We start from the raw sequence: 26,800 nt of genomic DNA, 5'->3' as shown, positions 1-26,800 counted from the left end.
CCTTAGTACCGGAGAGCGATCCCTCGGCGAGACGTCTCAATTCCACTGCTCAGTAAAAGCCAGTGGTTATTTTCGGCAGATCACAGGTATTATAGTTTTGAGTTCAATGAGTAGGGCATTGTTGAAAAAGAGAATTCATGCTTTGACCGTCTCCACAGGATGAAGGAAGATTCACAGGAAGTCAGAAAATTAAGTTTTACCCTTGAAGCCTCCATTTTACAGTAAATCGACGAAAATCCATCCGTTGGTCTTTTTTTTTGGTAGTGATATTTCATAGATTTTTTGTTTTTGTTTTTCTTAAACGGTTGTTCTTTTATTATTTGGACTATTTTTCACTGCAAATGTTTGTTTTTAGTTCCTATCGACCCTGAATTTGGCAAACGGCTTAACGTTCCACTCTCCTTCCTCCCTCCAGCCATCATCGAGCACGTTCGAGACGGCAGCGTTGTTCGTGCCTTGCTGCTCCCCGACCACTACCTGGTCACCGTCATGCTTTCTGGAGTCAAGGTAACCAGCGCTCACTTCCTGCCCTCGCAGATGTGGTGAAATGTAACTGTGGAGCTGATGTTAACGACCTGCATTCGCAACAGTAGTTAAGCAACTTAATAATTAGCAAATGGCATATATGGCTGTCCAGATGCAGACAAAATGTTTGAAAAACTGTTTCTTTCTTCACATTAGTAGTATTAGTAAGTATTTGGAGGTCTTATTATGAACAAGAAAAGTCTGTCTGTGTTTGTTCTACCAGTCTTATCCGCCTCACAAAATCTCCTCATCGGTCTCTTTCGCAAAGCCCACATTGGCCGATGGACCGCTCGCGATAACTTTCCTTCTTCCGCACTTAAAGCTATTACACCGACATCGAGGTGTTCTTTGTCTCGTTGTTCAAAAGCTCGTCGCTCCCGTCGCGTTTATCTTTCTCTTGTGCTTTGCCGCGCTCAATGCAGAGTACAGATAGCATGTGCAGCAAGGTGACGTCGGTTAAAAGTAGATAACAGTCGTTCACAGACAGGGGAAAAGATTTTATCAAAAGGACGTGTACACAAAAATAAAAGCCCCCCCCCCCCTCGAGGCACTTGGCTGACTGCTGGGAATATCAGTAGACACAATGCTCGCTTCTCTTCCAATGGCGATGTAATCAAATCGCAAATGTTCCTTCTCTCCAGTGTCCCACGTTCAAGCGAGAAGCGGACGGCACGGAGTCGACGGAGGCTTTCGCGGCGGAGGCCAAATTCTTCACCGAATCCCGTCTTCTGCAGAGAGACGTTCAGATCATCCTGGAGAGCTGCCCCAACCAGATCATACTGGGCTCCATCCTTCACCCGGTGAGACTCGGGGAGTCGGCGCCCGCTCGGCGTTAGTGCCGTTCAATGTCTCGTTAATTGTCCTTTTGACTGTTTCTCTTTTGTCTTTTTAGAACGGTAACATAACAGAACTCCTACTGAAGGAAGGCTTTGCCCGCTGCGTCGACTGGTCCATGGCCGTCTACACCCAGGGAGCCGAGAAACTCAGAGCTGGTGAACGGTACGCAACTACTAAGACACGTGGAGAAGAAAACTTTTGTCGGATGGGATTTTCTGTTTTTCTAAACCGTATAGTAGGGCTTATAGGTAGATGGGTCTTTAAGATACTAAAAGCCTCACAAGAAAAGGGCATTTACTTAAATAGTCTTGTTGATTCCCAATAAACATATGAAGCATTTCACTCAATGGCCGACGAGTCATGTCATTGAGAAAAGAGTGGAAATGGACAATATAATTTGTTGTGGTTGGACGAAAAAGACAAAATAAATAATGTACATCCAGATTCTTGAGGTAATACAATTATTGTTGAAATTTTAAATGTTATGCAAATGTGTTCCACCACTACTTGAGATCCATCGCAGCAATGATATTCATTCCCTACAATCCATCGCAGCGATGGCTATGGACTAATTATCTTGGAATCTTTCCACTATGATGAGCGTTTGTAGCTCTTTTTTTTCCATCCAAATGGATAATTGTTATTCACTTGCTGAAGCCCCCTTTTTTTTTTATATCCTGTGTTTCTGGCTGATGTTGAGGACTAACACTGATGATTTTCTTCTTGGCCAGATCTGCCAAAGAGCGCAAGGTTCGCATCTGGAAGGACTACGTGGCACCCACAGCCAACTTGGACCTGAAGGACAGACAGTTTGTAGCCAAGGTGAGGTCCGGAAGTGGCTTTTACAAGCTGTGTCTCTAATTGGCACGTTTTTCTTCGGCCCTTAACATAATGATTTTCAATTTGGATCATCTTGCTTTTCCATTGAAAGTCCTCACAAGTCCACCACAGGGGAAAAAAAAGCAGCAGCGAGGTACACCACTTTGAGCATGACATGCAGACATTATCCAGCATGAGTAGGACTAGGCTTCACAGCCAAGGGGAGGCCACTTGTTCCCTCGCTCCCACCACTTAAACTCTACTGCGGCATTTCCAGTTTTCTCCCGACATTGCAGCAGAAGCCACTTTGATGCTGCTAACAAATGATATACCTCTTTATTGTCCCATTTGCACCACCCCGCTGAATACAAATAACAACAACAACAACAAAAAAATCTTCACTCAAGGTGCTAGGAGGAATGCTTAACCGCTACCCTTTAAGCACTCCCCAGTCAAATTAGGGCCAAATCGCTGGCGTATGCTGGAGCAGAGGCACCGAATGATCCCTAAAAGCCGAGAACAAGAGATATTGGCTTAGGTTATTGGCCTGGCCTCATGAGAAAAGAAGTCTTTTTACTATCAAGTACCCATGAGTGCACTCTCTAGTTTTCATCACACGTTACTTAAAATCAAGTGGGATGGACTCTTTGATCCCTTTTTGGTAACGCAGTTTTAACAGCGAGCTGACATGAGTGTCCAAGTTGTAGCTTTTTAATGTACTAAAGCAACGCTTTAGATCTGTTCCCCCCTCTGGGTGCATTTTGATGATGGCATGCACCCCGCCCCTTCCCTTCAGTTGATATATACGTTTCTCTAGGAATGCGAATTATTATGATTATTTTTCAAATACCTCCCAAAGTTTGGGTTTTTGTATGCGTTTGCTCCCTCCAGACCCTGAAAAAAAAAATTCACGGCTAGCCTGAGGGTTACATAAAAGGTATTGCTTTGGAAATCTGCTTACAGAATGAATTTGGTAAACTAGCACACGCCATAAAGAAGGCGCAAAAAAGAAACTATGTATATATATTCTTTTTCCTGAGTCAGAAGGAAGAGGCTAGAGAAAGGATAAAACATTCATACAATCAGTGTGAGCTGCTCTCAGATCTCTCTGAACCCCCCCCCCCCCCAATAAAAGAGGTTTGGATGTGGGGGGGGGTGAGGGGGCATTTGAAGGGGCAGAAAGAAAGGTAGAGGATCGAAGAAGAAATTGAAAGTGTGATTTCTTTATTGAAAGACTTAAGGCAAGAAGGATGAAAAGACACGAGAAGTGAAAGTCAGTGAATTATCATATCGGCGTCCTCTCTCTGGTATCTGTGCAGTTATTTACTGCCCTCCCACCCCCATTCCCCTTAAACCTTGGGGCACTCTCTCCCATGCTCTGCCCCCAAAATAGCCACGGAGGAGTCTCGCTCCATGTCAGCTGCGTTAAGTCGTTTTTTTGTTTTGTTTTGGGAACAAAAAGCCGCCGGCCGCTCCTGCATCACATACAAATATACCATATCAAATATGTTTCTACTGCCAGGGACGTCTCCAGATTAGCACTTTTATGGCGTTTATGTCATTAATCTAGAACAATTTTAGCGTGCACGTAATCTTAGATGGCTTAAAAAAGTTGTAGTGGGGACCACGTGACTCCAAAAAAACCCCCCACAAAACTTTTGTTAAAAGTGTGCAGACGGAAAACGTCATGCTGAGCCTGCAACGGCTCGAGTACATTTCAAAGACGAGTACACATTGGACAGGCTGAGGTTTCTCAGGCTTGTCAGGCTTGTCCCTGCGACATTGGTCGGCACCTAATACTGCAATGCTCCGACTCTCCCAGGGACACATCCATCCATCAATCCCATCATCATGCACTCCTCTACTTTTCACTTCTTATTACCTGAGTGATGGATAGAGTGGAGAAGGTGAACGGGTCCAATCCCCACAAGTCAATCCTGCTGACGAATCTTCCTTTTTGGCTGTCTCGCCTCTCTCTCCACCTCGACTGGGACCAGAGGCGTAGATGTAGGCCATACCCCAATAGGCTTCCTCTCCCCTCATATCCCTTCCCCTCCCCCTGGTGATGGATAAAAGGTGACGTGGTGTGAACCCCTTTACCAGCCTCTCATCACTAGCTTGTCAGGAAGACTGTCACTGTTGGTTTCGTAGGGCCACATCCATAAGAATATGGTAGGTGTGAAGATCATATGAAGAGTAATGATGTATTTGGCAGATTTCTTTCGTGTAACAGATGTAAAATGTTTCCCCACCATATGCATCGTTGTACTTGTACTAATGCAAGTGTACAAACAAGTCACGTTTTCAAGTCATCCTAACTTAAATCCAGATATTCTGTCATGCTCAAATGGCTTTCTGACACCGTGGTAATTGGATCCTGTTGCCACTTGAACAACAACAGTATACACTCTAACTTACTCAGCCAGATAATTGGATTAAACATAATAATAGACTGAAACTTCTTTTAAGGCTTTTGTTTGGATGAAAACGGTATTACACTTTTGATGATAAAGACTTGTATAATACCATATAAATACAGTCCTATATCAGGGGTGAGAGAAGTTATCTTTAATGTGCTGGTGCAGCAGAGCACATGAAGGTCTCGTTGGAAAGAAAGAATAGTACACTTCAACAATGGTTAAAAGAGAAATAGATGGATGGCACCAGGGCCTCTCGGCTAAACCGTATGCCCCATTTAAGACGAGTCAGACAGAATGGTTACAAGGTCAGACGGCTCCTTTAAGAAATGGGGGAAAAAGTCACATTTGGGGGAAGATGATGAGAAAAAGGGTATATTGGTTTGTGCCCCAGTTTAAAAATCAGTCGAGCGAACGTCTCTTAAGGCGACTGGTACCCGTCTCACAAAGTATTACATGCTCATCAGCCGCCTTTTTTTCTTTTCAGCAGCACCCTGTGGCCGGCTGCCTGCTAAAGGTGTTTAAATAATAGCGTCACAAACACCACTAGTTAAATTTGAAACCATGTAATTTGGATGACAAATCGTCTCCACTGGCTGCAAACAGTGAAAGGCACACGGAGGTGTTGCTTTTTGAGGGAGATGATCTGACACGAGTAATGCGGAAGTCCCGGCTGAGCCCTCGCTGGCCCCTGTGGTTAAAACCACTTTAATGAATTCCACTGACAACCAACTCCCGACGGTAGCCAAGATCCTCCTCCTTTTCCTTTTTTTTTTTGCCCGTGACTGATCTCGGCCACTGCAGATGTCATGTCAGCCGCGTGCAGAAGGTGGCAGTAGATCCCCACCTCCTGTATTACCCGATTAGACCAGTGAGTCATGCTGCCCGCCTATTTGTCTTCTCTGCCTGCTCACTCGACCCTCATGGCAGTTACTTTGCAAAGACTTTTCGCTCTATTTTCTATCTACACACACCCCCCCCCCCCTGCCTCTGTTCTTGTGATATTTGCTGAAAGATTACACTCTGTCTCTCTGGCTCGCTCCATCTTTCTGTTCCTCCTATCTCGGCGTGTTGATCTGTCCTCCTTCGCCTCTCGCCTCCTCCCGGCTGATAATTAGCCAGTAAATGCTGAGCTATTTTCTTCTGCCCCTGCCACATTCTCTCTCTCTCTCTCTCTCTCTCTCTCTCTCTCTCTCTCCTGCTTTACTTTATTTACATGGGGCAGGCCACAGAATGACCTTGTTACCAGTACCCCCCCCTGCTGTTTTGTGGGCAGCCTATTTAACACGTGGGCCGGTCTAATTTATTTTCTCTGGTGGCAAATGCAACGGCGGTCTGATTTATTTTTTTTGTTTTCATGCAATAATTAATCTCCCCAAATACACCTGGATCTGTGCCTGCGCGTATAGTACACACTTTAAAAAAAAAAAAAAAGAAAGAAAGAAAAGATTTGACTTCATCTCAAGAGCTTGAGAGGATTTGTGGTTATGTTGTTGTTTCCGCCACACAAACAAACCGCCACACAAAACACCCACACAGTCCAAATTGTGCTTTAAAACACACACACTCACACACACTCACACACACACACACACACACACACACACACACACACAGTTCACCTGCATGTATCTCTTTGGGGACTGAGCGTGAGCACAGCCTACACGCGACCCACGGGTTGGAGTGATGATGAGGCCATTTAATACACGTGTGGGTGGCAACATGTGTAGGGCCATTGATTTCTCCAGTCTCTTGCAAGCGGCCAACTTAAAGGCCTTGGGTTTGAATGCCTCCTTCATCTCGGCTCACATTATAACCCCAATCTGTCTGTGTACTCGCGACACACGGACTGGCACATGCATACAGAACATTGGGTTGAGTTACAAATAATCGTCAGGGCTTTTTTATTATTTTTTTCTTCTTCATTTTCTTCCCCAGACTAGACCGATGCTCTCGTGAACTTTAATTTTGCAAGTGTAGCTTTTGAATATCAGCACATATTCTTCTGAGCCATAGCCATAGGTTGCTACCTTTTTTTTTTGCTAGACAGAGAAGCATCTAAATGCCAAACATAAATTAGTCTGTGTCTTTAGCTACACTTGTAAAGGTCTCCATAATAAAGTGCTGCCAGCCATTTGTTGGGCAGAGGGCTGCGTAACGCTCCAGCAGTCTATCTTTAACAGGATGTTTGTGTTTTCTAAAGCGGTTTCTCTTGCACTCTGTCTCCCTCCTTCCTCGCCTCCTCTTCCTCCCGGTGCCAATCCCCCAGATAGCAACACGTCCTCGCTCCGTCCTCCAAACCTCGCCGGCCCGCTCGCCTTACTTTCCCCCGGTCACTCAAGGATCACTCTTTCTTACCCGGCTCTCGGTGCCTTCTCCCGGTGACAGCGCACGATCTGCGCTGTCACTCTCCTTCCGCCTTTGAATAGATCTCTTCCCCTCCATTTATCCTTTACCTTGCTCCTTCACTTCCCATCTTTCTTTCAGTCCATCTGCTCACTCGCTCACCAAAATGCAACGCCGGTCTTTTTTGCTGCAACGCTCTCCTCCGTCCTGCAGGGGTGTGATTTTCTTTATTTAGTTATTTCGTTGAGGGATTTACATGAATTATTATTTTTTTTTTATTCACCCAGAAATGTTTGTCCTTCTGTATTTATTTTGACTCAATTCCTCCCTCTTCTTCTGGCCCTCTAGGTGATGCAGGTGGTGAACGCTGATGCCATGGTGGTGAAGCTCAACTCTGGAGAACTCAAGACCATCCACCTGTCCAGCATTCGCCCCCCTCGAATTGAGGGAGAGGTACAACTAAACCTGTGTGTGTGTGTGTGTGTGTGTGTGTACGTACCATAGACATGGAAAAGAAGTTCACCAAGGTCGTTTCACTCTGTCGTCGTCAGTTTTTATGGTGACAACACATTGTCATAGTGTGACACATTGCTGCTCCGCCACTAGGCCGCCAGCGGAGGAAGTCACTGAGCCGAATTGAGATGCAGCCGTTGTCCGTGTAAAAGGGACAGCCATGGCAGGACCACACACACACACACACACACACACACACACACACACACACACACACACACACACACACACACACACTAGAGACTGTTACAAGCCGACATGAGAGAGTACTCGTGTATGAATAAGTGACTGAATGGTGGTCTTCTGCTCGTGGCCTCGCGTGGTCAGACGGTTAATTAAAAGTCGTGTCACTGCTGCCTCTGACGTTTGGACAGAGTCGGTTTATTTATTTATTACGAGCGGTTTACGTCTCCCTTCCACACATTCCTGAATATCGACCCGTCTCCCTGCATTTCTCTTCCACGTTAGTCTCGTCTCTCTCTCTACATGACCGTGGGAATACTTTTGACCACTTGGTGGCGCCCCCGCAGTTGGGGCACGTGTGAGACACTTGCACACACCCAGTTGTTGCAGCACTGCAGAGAGAGTAAGGCAGATCGATTATTTTTTTCTTCTCGTTTATTTTCCTTTCCCCCTCTCCCCTCACCCCCCCTCCCCCCCGCCTCCATTTTCTCAGAATCACTTCAAGACATAAAGTGGAAACACAAACGCACACAGATGCATGCTTACACCCACATACCTAGTCGCAACTATAGAGACGTATATTTATCCACACAGGCCGTCTTTTAAAAGAAAATGTTTTTGTATGCAGTGACACCTAGGCACGGAAATATAATGGAAAGTATCATTCATCCCCCCCCCCCAGCTGTGATCATCAAGAAACCCCTTTCACCACGTATATAATTGAAACTCGCATTGCTTCCAAACACATATTTATTTATGAAAAAGGGCCGATCTAGTTACAATTCCCAATTACCCTTGGTGTCTGAGTCCTCTGAAATGTTGCCCAAGATGTCTGTAAATGTCATTCTCTCCCCCCCCCCCCACCCCCCCCCCCCCTGTTAATTAGAAAGTTTTAGTGTCACAACAGTAGCGTTTCTTTTTGTCCGAGTTTCGTATTTCCCCTCTCTCGCTCTTTGTTTAACACGTCTGAGGCTGTTTGACAACCGTTCCTCAAGTCGGCACATTGTTTACCGTGATATCCGTTTACGAGTCTCTCATTCCCCCGTTCAGAGGGGTCGGAGACGGGGAGGCGTAGTCGGGCTTCGGTCTAGGGGACGGTTGTAAACGTCGGACGGTGGAATGTCTGCAAAAGCCCGTTGTTTTTGTTTCTTCTTTCCATTGTTTTTGTTTTACTGACTCCTCTCCGCTCGTGTTTTTCTTTCTTCATTTTATGGTTTACCTTTCCCACTTTACTGTTGTCTAGTTTTATTCTCTCCCGCCGTCCTCGTATATCCCTCTCTTCCCCGGTGTCGTTAGTGGCCTGCATCATTAAGAGACTGCTCTGTAGCTCTCTTCCTTCTCCTCCGCAGTCTTTTTCTCGTGTGTGTGTGTGTGTGTGTGTGTGTGTGTGTGTGTGTGTACTCTTTTGTTGTAAAAAACTTCTCCCCCATGTACGTCTGCCCTTTTTCCTTTTCTGACATGGACTTCTAGTATTCTTTCTTTCTCCCACACTGCACTTCCTGATTGACTTTCCTCCTCCTCTCTATTCCTGGTTAACGTCCACTCGTCTCTTTTCCTCCTCCTCCTCCTTCTTCTTCTTCTCCCCATCTCCTTCCTGTCTTTCAGTGCCTGTCTGTGTTCTGTGTGTTGCTCTGTCTTATGCCTGCACCAGATGCTTCAACAGTATGTGTGTTGTGCTTCATTACACTGTCGTATGTCAAAGGGAGCCCAGATGTGAACGTTTGTGCGTTTTCCGTTTGGTGTTATATTGGCACATTGTTGTATTGCTATTTCTTCTATTTAATTGCTTGTGTGTGTGTGTGTGTGTGTGTGTGCTATTGGGACTTTTCATGTAAATACCCCTGCACATGTATCAAAATCTGTCTTTCTGGGCACCAGCTCACTGGTAGAGTGAAATGTATGGTAGCTTGTATAACGAGCCCAGTAAGGATTATGTATTTTATTATCTTGAACTAGGAAGATTGTGTTCAAATGGACCTTTTTTTTGTGACCAGTCTTTTATTATTTTTTTGGGAGGGTAGTCTTACATAATAACTGTTGCTGCATTCTCTAGTTTGGATAATGGTTGTTCGTTAGCTAGCTATTTCTGTCTGCGAGCTAAAGAGCTGCCTGTCTGTCTGTAATGCAGTTGGCTCAGCTCTGAGTGTTGTCGCTATGGCAGCGATGCAGAGTTGTTATAGATTCACTGAGGCTATGATGGGCCCTTGGTCTCTAAGGTAGAATAAAGACAACTGACATTGTATGCGGCTGTAACCCGCACACAGACTTCACGGTCTGTTTTGTATGTCTTTGGTACGGCAGAAATAATAATGCATCATTTTGTTATGGCTGATTGACCTCCATTCTTACTGTAACAGTTAAAATACTAGCACATTGTGAATAAGTGAATATAAAATAACAAAAACTGACGCGGAGGATGGGGCCGCGCCCCCGATCCAGTGGCCGTTCCAGAGCCATTACGGCCCTAATCATCCATGGAATTGAGAATTTGATGTCCAGTCTCATTTGCCAGCCGTGCTTTTGTCTGACCGCTAAATCAGGAAAATTGAACTACTACTACTATTACTTTAGCCGACCAGGGGGATTTTTTTAATGAACGCCCCCGTCTCCACTCCTTTACAGATGCGGATATAGTAGTTGACATTATTTTTTAATGAATGTCATTTTTGGACTTTGTGTGACCCGTTACATTTTCCTTTCATTACTGTCGCTTTAACTATTAAAGAGAATCTCATTGTGTTTCCTGCCAAAGTATTCGTAAAGGAGAAACCGGCCGTGACTTACAGCTTCTCATCCATCATGCGTTTAAAAAGGAAAATCCCGTTAGTGCAGCGACGGATTCTTGCGAGATTGTGAGCAGCATTCGTACCTCAGAGGTCGCAGCAGGTACCTCTCAGCCTCGAGCTCTACCCATCCTGCCGGCTGACTCCGTTACGAGTCTCGCTCACAATGCGGCAGACCGACACAAAGACGTCGTCACAGTTTGCAGCGCCGCTTGCACACGACACATGCAAACGCACAGTGACATGCTTGGTTAGGCTACATTAGCCTGTGTCAGGAAACATCTTGGAAATTGGTGTCAGCATGTGCACAAACATGCATTACACACACACACACACACACACACACACACACACACATGTGTATAGAGCCACTCCTGATGTGTGCACGTTCGCACCGCAGCATGTATCTATGAACCCAGGACATCTCCAGAGAAAAACAAACTTCAGAAATGTTGCTATTGTGAGAATTGCGTGTGCGTGTTTGCATTCTCTGGAGGTCTGTGGGGATTTTCTTTGTGCCAGTTGCCATTATTATCCCCGTCTGTCTGGATGCGTTTTGTGCACTCTTTGACCGTGCATTCTGCAAGCGCGGCCATTTGTGTTTGTTTGTTTGCGTGTGTGTGTACGTGTGTCTGTGTGTCTGTGGGTGTGCGTCCTGTTCAAGGGGGAACCAAGGCCAGATGCGACGTAGCAGTGGACTGATGAACTGTGACCGCTCCTGCCATCCCCATCTCCTCCTCCCATCTCCTCTGGTTCCTGTTAGTCCCCTAACCCCCCCCCCCCCCTACTCGTGACTATACTAATTGTGCTCAGACTGACAGATTGGTAGACCAATGGTGTCTGGCTGCAGCAAAACATAGGACCCACATTTCTTCGCTCTCATTTGGCTCCACTCCTCCCCAGCGTTACTGCTGTGCCATATCTTCAGATGTGAGTTATTTTGAGCTCAGGAGTTGGAGTCAGCTTTTTTTTTTTCTTCTGCTCGCTCCTCCTCCACCACCCTTTTTTTTTTTTTTTTTTTCTCTTCTCCCTCAAATTATTATATATATATATATATATTTTTGCTCTCTTCCTCCGTTTCTTTTCTCTTTCTCATGTGCAGCAGGACAAGCCCAGCGTGAACACGAGTGGGGAGAGAGATGTCTCTGCTACTCGGTGACTCACTGTTACTCCCACTCGCTCACAATCGGCGTGTTTTGAATGCGTTTGTGTGCGTCTGCTTTGACGGCGTCTCGCGTGTTTGTGCGTCTCCTCTTGTGTCGTCACGCATCTGTGCGCTTATGTGGGTTTTTTTTAAGCAGGGTTAAGGACAGTGCACATGGGGAGGGAGGTCCACTCCCTGTACTTATATAAGGCAATGACTGGCTCATCCCCATGCCCCTCCATAGCGCTCTGCCTACCTGTGTAACCTCTCAACAGTCTGCCTTTTAGTGTGTGTTGACTCCCATAAACCACCTGTCTGTCTCTCTGCCTCATACCCTCCCCCCCCTCTTTTCTTCTGTCTCCTTCTTATTTTTACTTTCCCATTATTAGGTTTATTTTTATACACGGCACTCTTATTAGCATTTCTGTAAATACGGCAGGTCTGAAAAATCTGGCAAAGTATGTGGCATAATTTGACAATTTCCACATCTTCATAGCTATGAAGTGCCGTTTCACACGTTATTGTGAACACTTGTCATACCCTACAGCGTTTTTATTACTTATGTGACATTCACTGTACGTCTCGGCTGCAATTGCAGTCAAAGACACCAAGGTCAAACAAATGTGGAAGAATATGGAAATAAAAAAATGTGTTTTTTTTTAATGCTGTGACACCTTGTCATGTAATTAATTACACATGGCACTCAAATACGAGGAAAAGAAATCATCCAAATGTTGTCGCTGACACCATTCCAAACAAATAACAAACTATAGTAATACAGAAAGATAATATCTGTGACTTCCAGTGGCTTTTCAGAACATCATAAGCCCACTTTTAGCATGCAAATGTCACTGTAGGTTTAATACTACTTGTTTATTATAACTCAGGATTTGTGTTTGAGACGGATGCAATACTTTCGACCTCATTCAGCGTAAGCAATTCAAATTTGCTACGTGCTTTTCAGGAGTTGAACATATTCAGCAGCGTTGGAGATTTCGTTCCGCAGCAGTAAGTTCTTTACAATGCATCCCTGTGTCCGTCTGCAGGGCCGACATTTAAAAAAACTCCACACGGCGCACATTGAAATAGTGCAGCCGCCCTCGCTCACCACATCGCTTGTATGCTCGCCGCTTTTTAACTTTTTTTTTTTTTTGTATGACATCCTTATTTATGACCGTACAATCAGTACATGGGCTGCAACCTGTCACAGCTGTCCCAGTAAATTTAGCTGCACCAGTCTGGTAGCAGCTTATCATGAATTGAGTGGCTGTTTGTTGTAATGGTACCACAGGTAATTTCTCTCTCTCTCTCTCTCTCTCTCTCTCTCTCTCTCTCTCTCGTCTATTATGGGATCACTTCAAGCCAGTTTAGCTTAATCACTATGTATTTTTTTTTTTTTTGTATCGTAGTGCCACAACCAGCTGCATCCGTCATGCTCTTGGCTTCAGGAAGTGTACGCCTCCTCTTTCTGCATTGCCTACCCCCCTCTCCTCAGCCCTCTGCAGACATTTAATGTTTATGCATGCACAATTGAGTAATGTTGCGAGGCTTACAGTAGTAAATGTTGACTGTTTAAGGCTCCGGCTGCACTGCCTAATCAAAACATAATGTCCACTTTTTCTGGTACATGCGCACTCTGCAGTGTATTTCTCTCAAAATGTGGTACACACACACACACACACACACTCTTCTCAATCAGTTAAATGAGAGCGTAAGACCTGATACTGTACACCCCCTCCCCCCTCCCAACACCGACCGCTACACATCAGAAAGCCTGACGTGCTCCTGAGTCATGATTTCACCCTTGAAGTTCCAGAAGCTTGCAGCAGTACACATTTGCAGCCCGGCCCCTGCAGCCCTGCGACACTGTACAATCCAGCTAGCGTCATGCCTCTGCAATAGTCAAAGATGATTCCTGAGCTTTAGCTGGTAATTTGGAACGAAGGGAATTTACCCCAAATAGAACAGAACTCTCCCCGAGGATAGTGAGAGCAAACTGTTGTTACTGGGTCACGGCTGAGACATAGCAGTGACTCTCTCCTCTTTTTTCTTCTTCTTCTTCTTCTTCTGTAACCTTCCCGCAACTGCATAATAACAGTTTAAGGATGGCGCTCACAGTTTGTCTTGTCTGAGTAATTTAATGATGCTAATGTCAGTTTGTCTTGGTCCGGAGACTGAAGTTGACACGGGGCTCCCTTCGTCAAATAATTAGACTCGTCTGTGTCTTTTCACGTTGCTCATCAGGGCGGAACAGCCTTGTGTACGCTTCCTTTTTAATTGGGGGGCGGGGGGGGGGGGGGGGCACATTTGTTTTCAACAGTTTGAATTGCAGGCAACGCTCAACACCCATTTTGAATAGAGCTGCAACTAATGCGCAAAGCGGACCGGGTCCATTGTGAAATATATCGGGCACAATCAATTGTCGTCATTGATTCCCTGTGTTTTTAAAGTTGTGACACTCCCTCTAATGTTCTTGTTTTCTGACTTTCACCATGTGGACTCGGCCTCGTTCGATTCCTCATAGGCCTCCTGAAAGACGGAGAAGTACCTTTTTTTTTTTTTTTTTTTTTGTCCTCCTCGTCTGCTTCTCCACTCGTGTCTAATTGGCATAGAGTGCTGACATTTACACTCTTTGCCCTAAGTACCACGGCTCCATTTCTACCGTGAAACGGCTTATTAGTTGAAAATGATTTTTATTTTTTTTTCCTCCCTCGTTCTCGCTCCTCTTAGGTTCATTCTTTCCCTTTCCCTTGTTGAAGTTATCCATTTTCGTTTTGACCTGGTGTCTTTTGGAACGCTAATGGCCTCCAAAATTGAGTACTACCGTGAATAGGCCGTGTGCAATACCATCAGTATTCAGTGTCTGGGAATTGTCTTAATGTACGGCATTACAGAAATATGGTCCCAAAGAAGGATTTTCACCCGAGCAATGCCGTCTTGGTAAAAGTTATCCTCATCCCCAGCAGTGGCCGGCTAAGTCCGCAGCTCAGGCACGAAATGCAGGATTCCTGGCTGGCGGTGCTCCTAAAGGGCCCCGTCATCCCACTGCAACGGACCTGGTAGGGATGAAAGACCCTGACAATAAGCCCCGACTGACACAAAATGGAGGACATCGGCTCTTGGCTGAGCGCTGGGCGGCGGCGGCGGGGGGGGGGGGGAGATTTCCACTGGCCATGTGTGAGATTAACTCACCTGAGGTTCCATGCTGTGCTGCTGACTCCGCTCGTGAAGGAGGAGAAGGATGCGAGTGAGGGAGTAAGAAAAGAAGGATGGAAAAGCTATTAAACTCAAAGGTTATTACATTTCTGCCAAGGTTAAAAGGAACCGGCTCGTATATATTTGGCAGTTTCCAGAGCTCTCTTACCGGGGCCAATGCAATACATACTGTGCAGTCACGTCAGAAGCAGTGTCACTGAAACGCCGTTTCACCAGTGGAGTTGGTCCTCACAAGATTTCTCCCAAAGACCTTAATGGATGCATAAGCACACATGCTCCAACACACAAAACACATGCTCGCAACCCTCCGCTCCCCATGTGTTCCCGGCACAGCCATCGGCCCAGCTGTGTGCCCACACCTGGCGGCTCCCAACAATCATTAAGAATGAATGAAAACCACCGAAGGGAAGAGGAAATGAGGAATTAATCCAAACCCCTGCGTGTAGATTTTTTGCAAGAGTGTTCCTTCGGTTTTGTATGACGGATAATGATGGCATTCAAAGAAGAGGGTGGGAGGGGCCGGGGTGGCGAGCACACTGGTATTGTCATTCATGGCGTTATTCCTCCTGTTGGCGCCTGTCGTTTATTTCCCCGCTGTCATTGTCATTGCTGTATTATGTTTGTTTTTTTTCATCCCGCCCCCACAAAAACTGCACCTGTGGGGTTCTCTCTCTCTCTCACACTCTCTCTCTCTACCCCCCCCCCCCACACACACACACACCGGGTAAGAACACAAAACCTCAGCCTCCTTTTTGAAAATGCAAATACGATCTATTTGTGGCCTGCTCCTGTCAGCCTATTGAGGGAAGTTAAGTGCAGCTGTGTGAGTGTATGTGGTGCATACATCTGTGTGTGTGTGTGCACATAGTGTCAGCTCGCCTTTTGTACATCAGTTTAACAGAAAATGTATTTGACTTGGCTGTTTGCATCTGTGTCCTTGGTAACTGTGTACTTTGATTTGTTATTTGGGGGGGGTGGGGGGGTGCAGTGTGTCAGGATTGGTGTTTGAGGAAGATGTTTGAAATGCTGCTGTACACATTCAAATGTTTCAGTGAGTTCAGAGTGCAGATCCTGCCTGTCACAGGACTGAAGTAGAGGGAAAAGAACATCACGTGTGTGTGTGTGTGTGTGTGTGTGTGTGTGTGTGTGTGTGTGTGTGTGTGTGTGTGTGTGTGTGTGTGTGTGTGTGTGTGTGTGTGTGTGTGTGTGTGTGTGTGTGTGTGTGTGTGTGTGTGTGTGTGTGTGTGTGTGTGTGTGTGTGTGTGTGTGTGTGTGTGTGTGTGTGTGTGTGTGTGTGTGTGTGTGTGTGTGTGTGTGTGTGTGTGTGTGTGTGTGTGTGTGTGTGTGTGCGATTCGTGTTTATGTCTCGCCGCTTTGAAAGTGCAATGTGAATGATCCTTCTCTTCCCTTTTTTGTGTTTCCTCCCTCCCAACTTCCTCTCCCTGACCGCCTTCTCCTCCGGCCTCCCGTCACATCCATTCAGGAGAAGAACAAGGACAAAGACAAACGTTTCCGTCCGCTCTACGACATCCCCTACATGTTCGAGGCCCGAGAGTTCCTGAGGAAGAAGCTCATCGGTAAAAAGGTAAGAACCAGTGGCAGAAAGTGAAAACCTCCCGATCCCATTTTTGCCTCTAATCAGCTTCTGATGGATTGAACAGTAGCACTAAACATGAATTCCCCCAGTGGCCGTACATAAGCTTGAACACCCTTCTCCCCCCCCCCCCCCCCCCCCCCCCCCCCCCCCCCTTCTCCGGAAGCCAGACACACATTTCTGAAGCCCTTGGCTATAAATCCATTTCTCTCCCTCTCTGTTTGAATACCAAGTACTCTGTGTAGATGCCCTGGGGCTTGGTATTGGCCAGGTTGCACCCTTTAAACAAGCAGTGTTGATTTCCCCCTCTTGTGTCTATTGATCTAACCGAGTCTTTACACCTAAGAGGCTGCTATGATTGACACACATCTGACCTCGCACTGAGAGTTGGAGAGCACTCGAGACACACGCCACCGCATGTACATCTGCCCTTTTACAATTGTATCAGAGGAACTATGAATTAAAGTTGATTGTATGAGAGAAAAATAAACGATAAACCCTTTAAAACTGACTTAACTCCGGTTGTGAGGAACTTTGCTAACTTTGCCTCACATTTCAAACATCCAGTTTTTTTTTTTACACTATAGATTGCTTTTACACCAGAGTCCCTTCAGTAAATCAGTGAAATGACGCCTACGTTGTCCACCGCCTGAACTGAACGACGGATCGTGTATTTTTTTTTTTTCCATTTCCCTAACTCTTAACAGGTGTCAGATATTATAATGTGAAACCGTGCTGGAAAAGATTGGACTCTTTCTTGCAAAAGAAATGTGGAAATGCAGTTGAAAGCGCAGATTGATGGAAAACTTGACGACGCACTTCTTTTTCAATCGCACTGGAAAAATTCCTTCTTTTTTTTTTCGGGAAGCTGCAAAACTTGAGTTATTAAGATAACTTCTAAGTATCAGATATCAGTTAAAACGTACACAAATCAATTAATATTTTTTCACCACGTTACCAAAAGCTCCAAACAAAGCATTTTGCGATGCAGCCCGATGAACACAAAGAGACGCACCCACTCGAAAGCCAAGAGAGTTCCTTTTGGCATCCAGTAGAGGAGTGAGATTCATATCCCTGTCCCGGCCTCTCATCGCAGTCACTTTAATCATCCTCATTAATGTTTTTTTAATGGCAGAAAATTTCAGCCGTGAGCTGGCTTTTTTGACGAGTGAAGCGAGAATAATGATTCCGCTGTTCCCATTTGTTGTGTTTGTGTTAGAAGATAATGAGAGTGTGTGTGTGTGTGTGATGGGCATTGGCCCGGCTACAGCCTTGTCAAGGAGTAAAGATACGACGCAAAATACGCCATTAGCATGGTGATGAAATGTGTGTGTGCGTGTAGCTCAGGTTTGTAACACCAAGCCATATAATGCATGTATGGGCATTTAGAGATTGAAACAGATGTATGTTTACATGTTTACACGCAACCAAAACCAATAGCTCATGCAACCCAAAGACAGGGGACGATAAAAATGTACTACAATAATGTAGTACATGATAATCATGCCTACATTAGGCGCAACATATCTTCTCCATACCCTGTTATGTTATAATTGTCGTCATGCACATATTGCTGTGTGCGTGTCTCCCGGATGATTTGATCACAAGTGTACAGCTCTACATGTATGCATGCGGTATATACGCCACTGTAATCCTCCCCAGTTCATTAGCATTGAAGTGAAGTATCCCTCGGGTGCGCGTTTAAGCTCTCAGAAAGTGGGTTCGGTTTAAGTGGGGAGCGCTTGCCCATTTGCCGGCGATACACCACCCTCCTTCCCCAATCGGCAAGATCAATAACAGAAGAGCCCTGGAACGCTGAGTCCCTCCCGTTCCTACATTGTTAAGACACCAGGTTAAAAGCTCTGACTTAAACGCTCTCTTAACATGCATTGTGTTTTTTTTTTTGTTTTTTACAAACATTTAGAGGCCCTACAATATGGCTGCTTTTGAAACGTTCAACCAGGACTCATTCTTTGCGACGCTATATGATCACAGGCGCTAATGTTTATTAGCGAGCACGATACTTAACCCTCCCGCTTTCAGTGTTAATCTGCGCTACCTTGGCCTGCTTGAGTTGTCAAACTGGATGCAGGTAAGGTGCACAGCTGCACGTTGCCCTCCAACGAGGAGTTTAGTCGACCCACTTACTGTCATCCCGTCTCCGAACACTAAGCTCTATAGAGACAGATTTGGAGCAGTAAGCATTAGTAGAGACTCTAAGACCACTGCTTTCCTTGAATTTCTTCTCCAGAGAGCTCCCACTTCTTTTTTCTTTTTTCCTTGCCGACGCAAACCGAGACAAAAGATTTTTACCTTTTAACGGTGGGGTAACTGGACCCTGACCCGCTGCATTCAAAAGGGAAATAGTCTGGTCTTGAGTCGCACACAGGGGCGTAGCTGCAGATTTATTATCGGATCACAAAAGGTGCATCTTGGGCGTCATCTGGCTCAAACTGGACGTGGCCAAAGCTAATTGTTCACAAGGTTGAGTTATGAGATCGACCTAAAGGTATTCCCCGTGACAATATTTCATTAAAAAAAAAAAAAGCTGAGGCGCTGCCAATTCATGCAACGCGTTGCAAGGATTGTGAAACAAGCCGATTTCCCCCTGACTAAACCTTCTGGGACGTGACTAAGCATTAACTACAAGTCTCAGCGCGCTCAAAGCTCCAAGCTCAAAGCCCCCAATGCCACTGGTCTGCTTGTTGGGGAATAAATCAACATTCAATGTTTTTTATTCTATTAAACCCCCCTGTTCCTCATCTCTATAAGGCGCGTCTGGTTACTTTATACAACATGTCTACAATCCACATTCAAAAGAGTGCCTTTTTATGGGCCACGCAAAGTCTATATTTGATAGCTATACATTTTATTGCACAGAGGAATTGTTGCAATACCCGGTTTGGTCCTTTTTTTTTTTTTTTTTATAAAGATGACTTCACAACTACTAAGTGGGAACGCAATCTTTGTTCTCACCATCAACTCCAATAATCATGCATCAAACTCGTGTTAATCGAACGTCTTTCAATTCATCGTTTACTTTTTGTTAACGTTTGACACAAGGTGACATTTATAGGTTGTTATCAAATGGCTTCTGAACTCTCCGCTTAAGGTTAGCCCAATGTGCTCCGAGGCATCTTCTTCCTCCTTTCTCTCCGTCACTGTACGCCCGTCTCCCCGTCTCTTTCTAAAATGTATCGCTACACCCATTGAAATGGCAGCGTTTGCATCCCCCTCCAAAAAAAGCTTGATTTGGCTAACTTTATAAGTAGTGCTTCTCGTGCGCCTGGGTCTCAGCCTCAGCAGAAAAAAAGTCCAATGGAAACGTTGCATTAAGCCACTTATCGGGGTTGAGCACATTCGGATAATCCCGCGTGCTCAAAGTGGCTCCTGTTACGCAGCCGCTTGTGTAGCTCTGTTAGCGCCGGAGTTCTCCCGTCTTTTATTGGCGTGCACGCGCTGAGAATGCCGCGTGTGCACTGTAGTATTTGTTGTGGTGTGTATTTGTGGGAGCGAGACTTGATTTGGGGGAATGCTTCAGGTGTGTGTGTGTGTGTGTGTTCAAGCAGACGGAAAGGCGTGTAGAACTAAGAGTCACTGGGTCCCGTGGTTTAAAATCCAGCTGGGGCTCCCCCTCTTTTCCTCCTTCCCTCTTTTCTTGTCGACGTTGCGCTGATCCAGTCTGAGGTTGTTGTTGTTTTTTTCCTCCTCACTTCATTACATGATAGCCAGCTGCGATTACAGGCTGCTAAAAACACAGCGGCGACTGACGCGCGTCTCTTTTGCTTTGTTTTTTTAATTCAAGCTCACTGAGATTGGCTGGCGTGCAGTTGGGAAGCGGCTGCAACTGTGTGTGTGTGTGTGTGTGTGTGTGTGTGTGTGTGTGTGTGTGTGTGTGTGTCTTTTAATGGTATTAATACTCATCCTTCCTTTCTCCTTACTTCCTACGAATAATACTACTAAAGTAACTATATTATAAATGAGACGGAACACTTTGAAATGAACAATTACTTTGTAAAAGTCCACACTTGGGGTTTAGATTATGTCCAATTATCGCATCGAATGGGATACGAAGATTTGACCCAACCACTGGTGGACATTTTGACTTTGGGATGGCCCAATATCCACATTCGCTTCCATCTATAAACACATCTATAAATATGGTTCTTTTTATGCGATTTAGTAAAAATCAGGATGCTTAGCCTTTTAAATAGAAATCTAACAGGTTTCATTTCAAAGGCATCTTTTTTCTTTCTTTTTTCAACAAAGCTGAATGGACATGAAACGCTGTCATATTTGGGCTACGAGGGAACGCAGAGCTTTGACGTGGGAGTGAGGATAACATAATTTCTTCCAAGACAATGAGAGTGGGACATCTGCATGGTGACAACATTAATACAATCGGTGAGGGGGTGTTTTTAAAAGATATTGCATAATATTATCTGTGGCTGAGAAGATCACTAACCAATTCTGTAGCAGATAGTGCGACTGTTAGGATGTCGGTGCTAGTGATGCACATGACGGTGAGCGGATGTTTATTATTGTTTACTTCTGGGACAAAAATGTCATCTAGAATATGTGGCGTTTGTCAGAGGAGACAAAAATTGAAGGCCGTGTTCATTTCTTTCAGATAAATCCTCACAAATTGAACTTTAGCCATCTCAAAGGTGACGTTGGCTACATTCATGACCCGCCGACACACTTAAGTGTCGTGCTACAGCAGCTTCAGATATCCTCTCTTTTTAAAAACAAATGTTTTATATGTAAGGTTGGTGGCCTTCATCCATCTCCTTCCTGGTTCCTTTAAAAACACATCCTGCTGAACGATGCACTCTAAGAGATCTGCTCACGTCACCGCGCTCTCATCCTGTCCACCTGATGACAAGCTGACGTCCCTCCGTGGCGGTTGGCGTCTCTTTCATGTCCCTGTAATAGGCCAGTCTACGTCGGCTCCTCTTGACTTGTGTCTGCGCTGCAACCGATCACATTAGCTTGACACGTGGCTCCTAAACTGCCAATTTTGTGTAGATGTACGGCTGCCTGGGCCGCAGAGTAGGCTTTCCCCGTCTTTTTTACACACACACACACACACACACACACACACTGACACAATTGAATTTTCAGGGTGGGTGGATTGGCGTCCGTCCCTAGGGAGCTGTTTTCAGAACACACAGTGTGTGTGTGTGTGTGTGTGTGTGTGTGTATACTGCCCCCCCCCCCCTAGGGAGATCTACAGTGCTTGCTGATGTGATTCACACTGACTGGGGGTGACCTTGAGAGTTGGGACAAACACACTCTCTCTCACACACACACACACACACACACACACGTCAGAACCCTCCCTATTGTTACTGTAAATGGAGTTGCTTTCCGTTTGCTACTCTTGGTGTGTAACTTCTCCTCCTGCTTCGCCTCTTTAGGTCAATGTGACAGTTGACTACATCAGAGCAGCTACCGGTCCGGGAGAAAGCACCCCTGCATTCTCAGAACGCACCTGTGCCACAGTCACAATTGGCGGCATGTAAGTAACATATTACGCCACATTTGAGTCTGTTGTATTTAGCTTTATTCTCCTCGTTGTTACAATACAATTCAACCATTACGACGAGCTGCATGACTGAAACGTGTACTTCTTATTACTGCATTATCTGTACGCTGCCTTAAAGTGGAAATGAAGCAGTCTACCAAAGTTATGCTGAATTATTAAATGATTTTCCACTCAACAATTCTATAACAGACGTGACAAATGTAAACGCTCTACTCTGAGAACATACTCCGAGCCCTTAATCGGGTCACAAGGTCGGTTGGCTCGGCTGAGTTCGACAGATACGACGGTGAAAGACGGAGGGCGAGGAGCCGCCACGTGATGGAAGAGAAGACAAAAGGGGGAGGCCACTATTGTCTCGCTCCTGGATGTAAAAATGAGTTTTACAAGGTTAACGCCAAGGAGAAAATGGTCCATTCTCATAAACTGAAACGGAGAACAGGGCCGCGGCGCTGGGTAGCAGCACTAAAGGCAGCGACTGCAGCGGACAACGAACCCTCATCTCCCGTCCTCTGCCTTATCTGATCACCGTTAAAGGTCTCGCTGCTTAGGAAAATAAACGCAGAAAGCGCTATTTTACTCTTTTTATTTTTTTTTTATCTTTTGTGCACCATCGGTTCCATAATGTGTACGTTTTTTGTGTCCTTCAGTACCAGATTGTTACAAATCAGCAGGCCTCACTTGCATATGACAGTGTAAGGGACTTTCTCCCTGTGCCAATTGATCATCTAAAACAGATAATCATTTATAAATGCTTAGAATTTGTAATCGATCACAAAGTAACCCCGAAAGTGCGTCTGTGTTTGAATTTTCAGGGTCGTCTCAGTGCAAGCAGTTACTTTTTTAAAAATGTTATTATCTGCAAACACACTGCTTTTCAGGGAAACTGGTATTATCTGTTTCGAAACATGTGTTTTATACATAACCACGGACATAAATGTTATTAAACTACTTAGAGGTTCAAATTGAATCAAAGCCGGATGGAGGAGCTTTTTTAAATTCACCATCAGAAGTCGTCTCCGACCCAACAGTGAGGCTTTTCTGGCACAGACACATGGAATATGACGGATCCCTTTTCATCGTCAACCCAACCGTCTTGCATCTTGTACACAGAGGGCAGGACACAACCTCACCAACACCCCCCCACCACCCAATAAAAGGTCAGGGGTCAGTGGGACAAATGTTTTGGACCGTGTATGACCTTGACCTTTTTATTGAAATTGTCGTGAGAGAGTTGGTGCACTCTGACTCGAGCTGAAGAGTTTATTTCGTTCCTTTCTCCCACTCTTAAACCAGTACACTGATGTCCGAGGGCTAGGAGCCACTAAGTGCTGCGTCGCGTATAACAATGCTCCCCTCTTTCTGCCCTTCGCCCCCCTCCTCTAACAGGAAGTGGTTAGTCATGTGTGCACTGTCAACATTTAAGTGACCTTTGTTCCTCTGCGACGCCACCTTTTGGGATTCATCATGACCTTATTTTTTTTGTTATAAAGCCAAGGGGTGTTTCTTGTTTTTCTTTAAGTAATCTCACTCTTCCTCTCCTCTCCATTTCCTCTAGTAACATAGCAGAGGCTCTGATCAGTAAGGGCCTGGCCACAATCATCAGATACAGACAGGATGACGACCAACGCTCCTCCCACTACGACGAGCTGCTTGCCGCAGAGGCTCGGTGAGGAACACACAAACACACACACGCGCACACACACACACTCCAGCTCCCTTTTTTTACCTGAGTCTACATTACATGTCATTTAGTTGACGCTTTTATCCAAAGCGACTTACAATCATGTTACATTCATACACTGTAGAACAGCTACAGGGAACAACTCAGGGTTTAGTGTCTTGCTCAAGGACACATCGACTAGTGCGGGGATTGAACCACCAACCCCCTGAATGAAAGACAGACCTGCTAACCACTGACCCACAGTCGCCCTTACGTGACACAATGGGTCGTGCAAAACGCTTGTTCATTCTCATAAAGGCCCCTTTTCTTCTTTACTTGTAATAAAAACATGCATGCACGCACGCCACACGCATCTCTTTAGCACACACACACACACACACACACACACACACACACACACACACACACAGAGCCATCCACGAGTTGTGCATTACCTTGAGACATTTTCCTCGTTGGAAGGGGAAGAAAATTGAATATGACCTTGAGGATCTTTTTATTTTTTTTAAAAATTGCTTTTACATTTTGCTGTTGCCTAACATGGCACAGGTGAATCAACTCGATTACAATTTTTATTTTTATTTGAGCAAAGCTTTCATCGTCACCGTCTCACAGCTGTTACTTCTACTTTTCTGACTCTTCTATACCGGTATATGCATGCTGGTACAAACGTATATTATCCCAAGCGCTGGACGTTAAATCAGAGACTCTCTTTACACTGGCCCTATGAATATAATTATACGGAGGTGCAGTTGAGAGATTTAGTACAAGCTTCATTACTCTGCTATAGATTAAGATCTGCTGGCTATAGGTAGAGCAGATGAAGCCACAGCTTCCTTTTTATAGGACTAATTCTCCCACTCCCCTTTCTCTCATGCAGTGTCACTGCCCAACCGCCCTCCTTTCCTGCGTTCCTCCTCCTTTTGCACATTTTGTCCTTTTTTTTTTTTTTTTTTTTTCCACCTTAGCCGTTTTTCAATTGTGTCCTTCTTTGGCCTTGCTCTTCTCTGTCCTCTCTTCTCCCATTTCTCTCTCATCCTCCTCCTTCTCTCTCTCTCTCTCTCTTTGTCCCTGGCGGGGTCTTATTAAAGTTGATGAGAGGTTTCTGTCTATAGCCTGGTTTTTATTTTTAGTTCCCACTGCGGCAAGACCAATGGCCAGCAGGCTTCAAGAAAACCAGGGCCAGGGCTATTAAATGTAAATGTATATACATGCTTTTAATAAATGCACTCGCTCCATCGTAGAGGCAATGGCCCGCTTCACAGTGACCCATAGGTGGCATTATTTGACCCCACAGCCACAACCACTGCATCCTCTTCATCTCATTTGGCCCTTGAGGCTATTTTAAAGCAGCTATCACTAGCACCCATCATCATCATCATCATCACTAAAGCCCTCACTGGCACTCGAGAAGCAACCCTTGTCTCCGCCTTCCTTCCATTCCAACAATCATTTCTCTCCCATTAGAGTTTCTGCTTTTCATCTCAAACCTACAGATTATCTGGGTGGGGGGGGGAAGACAAAAAAAATCCATCACAATGGCCTCCCATCTTTGTATCTGTGATTACTCAAATAGCTCTCATCTCTCCAGGTCTGTTAGGCCTCTGGTCCTTGTGCTTTCCCAACGTATTATGATGGTGCTTGAGCTGTGTTTTGTGTTTGTGGTTTGACGGACTGTAGGGCCATCAAGAACGGGAAAGGGCTGCACAGCAAGAAGGAGGTGCCCATCCACAGAGTGGCCGATATCTCTGGGGTATGTGTCTTTTCTTCTTCTTTTTTTTTTTTTTTGTATGCACAGGTTATATTGCTCACGAGGGAACACAAATATTTCCGTATAAGATGCAGCAAAGCGTCTCTCCTAATGCACCGATGTACTTTGATATTCAAAGCCGTGTGCTCATTTACACAAAACCCCCATGGCATTCAAAGATCACCGATGCCCAAAAGTTACTGACTTGTTCCACCACACACACACACACACACACACACACACACACACACACACACACACACACACATACACACACACACACACACACACACAGTATTAGAAAACAATCTATAATCCTCGGCTCACCCCCGCAATCCCTGATACCCGCAGCCAGTTTTCTCATTTTAAAGAAACTAAGCGGCCTCTAAAAATAATCAGCGCCATTAATAAAACCATCAGTGGCGCTTTGGTCCTAGCTTGTTTACGTGTGCCCAGGGGCTTGATGGAGACATCATTTGGCTAATGAAGCCTGATTGGGAAGTCTCACCAAAAGAACATTAGTGCGGGAAACCCATAAAATCTCTCACTAACAAGTAATGGGCGATTGGTACACATTTCTTTTTAAGCCCGTTGTTTTCTGTTTGCGCGACCCTGCAATGTGGCTTTTTAAAATTTGATCCCCTCTCTTCTTCAATCTGTATGTTTTAGTTCCGTTATTAATTCTAGAGACGCTGTTGACAGTGTTTGTTTATTTTTTAAATGTACATCTTGGTTTTCACATTTAGTCCTGCATGGCAAGGGGCTGTCGCATTGCACTCCTATAGCCAAGTGCTGTCTTCATTAACTCCGAAGTTGTCAAACTGAGTGGCTGGCTTGGTTGAGCTCGCATGGCGCGCAGGGCAGTGGAAAGGGTCCTCACACGGCGCTGCAATGGGTTATTCTTGTTCTCGCTGTTGGCTTATTGTTGACATTTTATTTTATTTTATTCTCACTCCACCCGAGATGGAACTGGAGGTCAGTCAAGTGATTGCACCTATCCATATAGTGATTTTATTTTATTTTAATAAATATTTTATTATTATTATTATATAAAATTATTATTATTATTATATACCTGTATTATAATAATTTTCTATATTCTCCAATGTTCCAGTTTATTACTATATATATCAATATGTGATTTTATTTAATTTAATTTAATTTATTTTAATAAATATATTTAAATATTTTTGTAATATTATTATATACAAAATATTATTATATATATTCTAATATTTTTCTGTATTCTCCAATTTATTACTATACTTTTCTTTTTGTGAGGAGCTTCACAAGGCAGTCCTGCCTCCTAATGTGGAGTTTCTTATCGCCGTAGAAGTCGTGTCTATTAGTACTGACCTCAACATGGTGGTCAATGGACTCCCATATCACCCTCACACCTCCAGTAGTTTAAATTTGTATTTTTTTTTATCTCAACTCGAAATGCTAT

At 44.9% G+C, this 26,800-nt stretch overlaps 1 protein-coding gene across 1 annotated transcript in view; it reads left to right on the top strand.

Moving 5' to 3' along the window:
- snd1 (staphylococcal nuclease and tudor domain containing 1) overlaps positions 1-26,800 on the top strand; it is a 150,507-nt gene that overhangs the window by 9,012 nt on the left and 114,695 nt on the right. Inside the window, exons 6-14 of the mRNA XM_034526872.1 lie at positions 416-507; positions 1,167-1,325; positions 1,418-1,524; positions 2,094-2,184; positions 7,293-7,397; positions 16,267-16,368; positions 21,798-21,898; positions 23,481-23,591; positions 25,284-25,356. Coding sequence (XP_034382763.1) covers positions 416-507; positions 1,167-1,325; positions 1,418-1,524; positions 2,094-2,184; positions 7,293-7,397; positions 16,267-16,368; positions 21,798-21,898; positions 23,481-23,591; positions 25,284-25,356 — 941 coding nt within the window. The remainder of the gene's footprint in view (positions 1-415; positions 508-1,166; positions 1,326-1,417; positions 1,525-2,093; positions 2,185-7,292; positions 7,398-16,266; positions 16,369-21,797; positions 21,899-23,480; positions 23,592-25,283; positions 25,357-26,800) is intronic.

The sequence above is a fragment of the Cyclopterus lumpus genome, chromosome 23 (genome assembly GCF_009769545.1).
Source record: "Cyclopterus lumpus isolate fCycLum1 chromosome 23, fCycLum1.pri, whole genome shotgun sequence".
In the NCBI taxonomy this organism is placed as follows: Eukaryota; Metazoa; Chordata; class Actinopteri; order Perciformes; family Cyclopteridae; genus Cyclopterus; species Cyclopterus lumpus.
The sequence above is the reverse complement of the archived record's forward strand: the minus strand, read 5'-3'. Positions and strand labels throughout refer to the sequence as shown.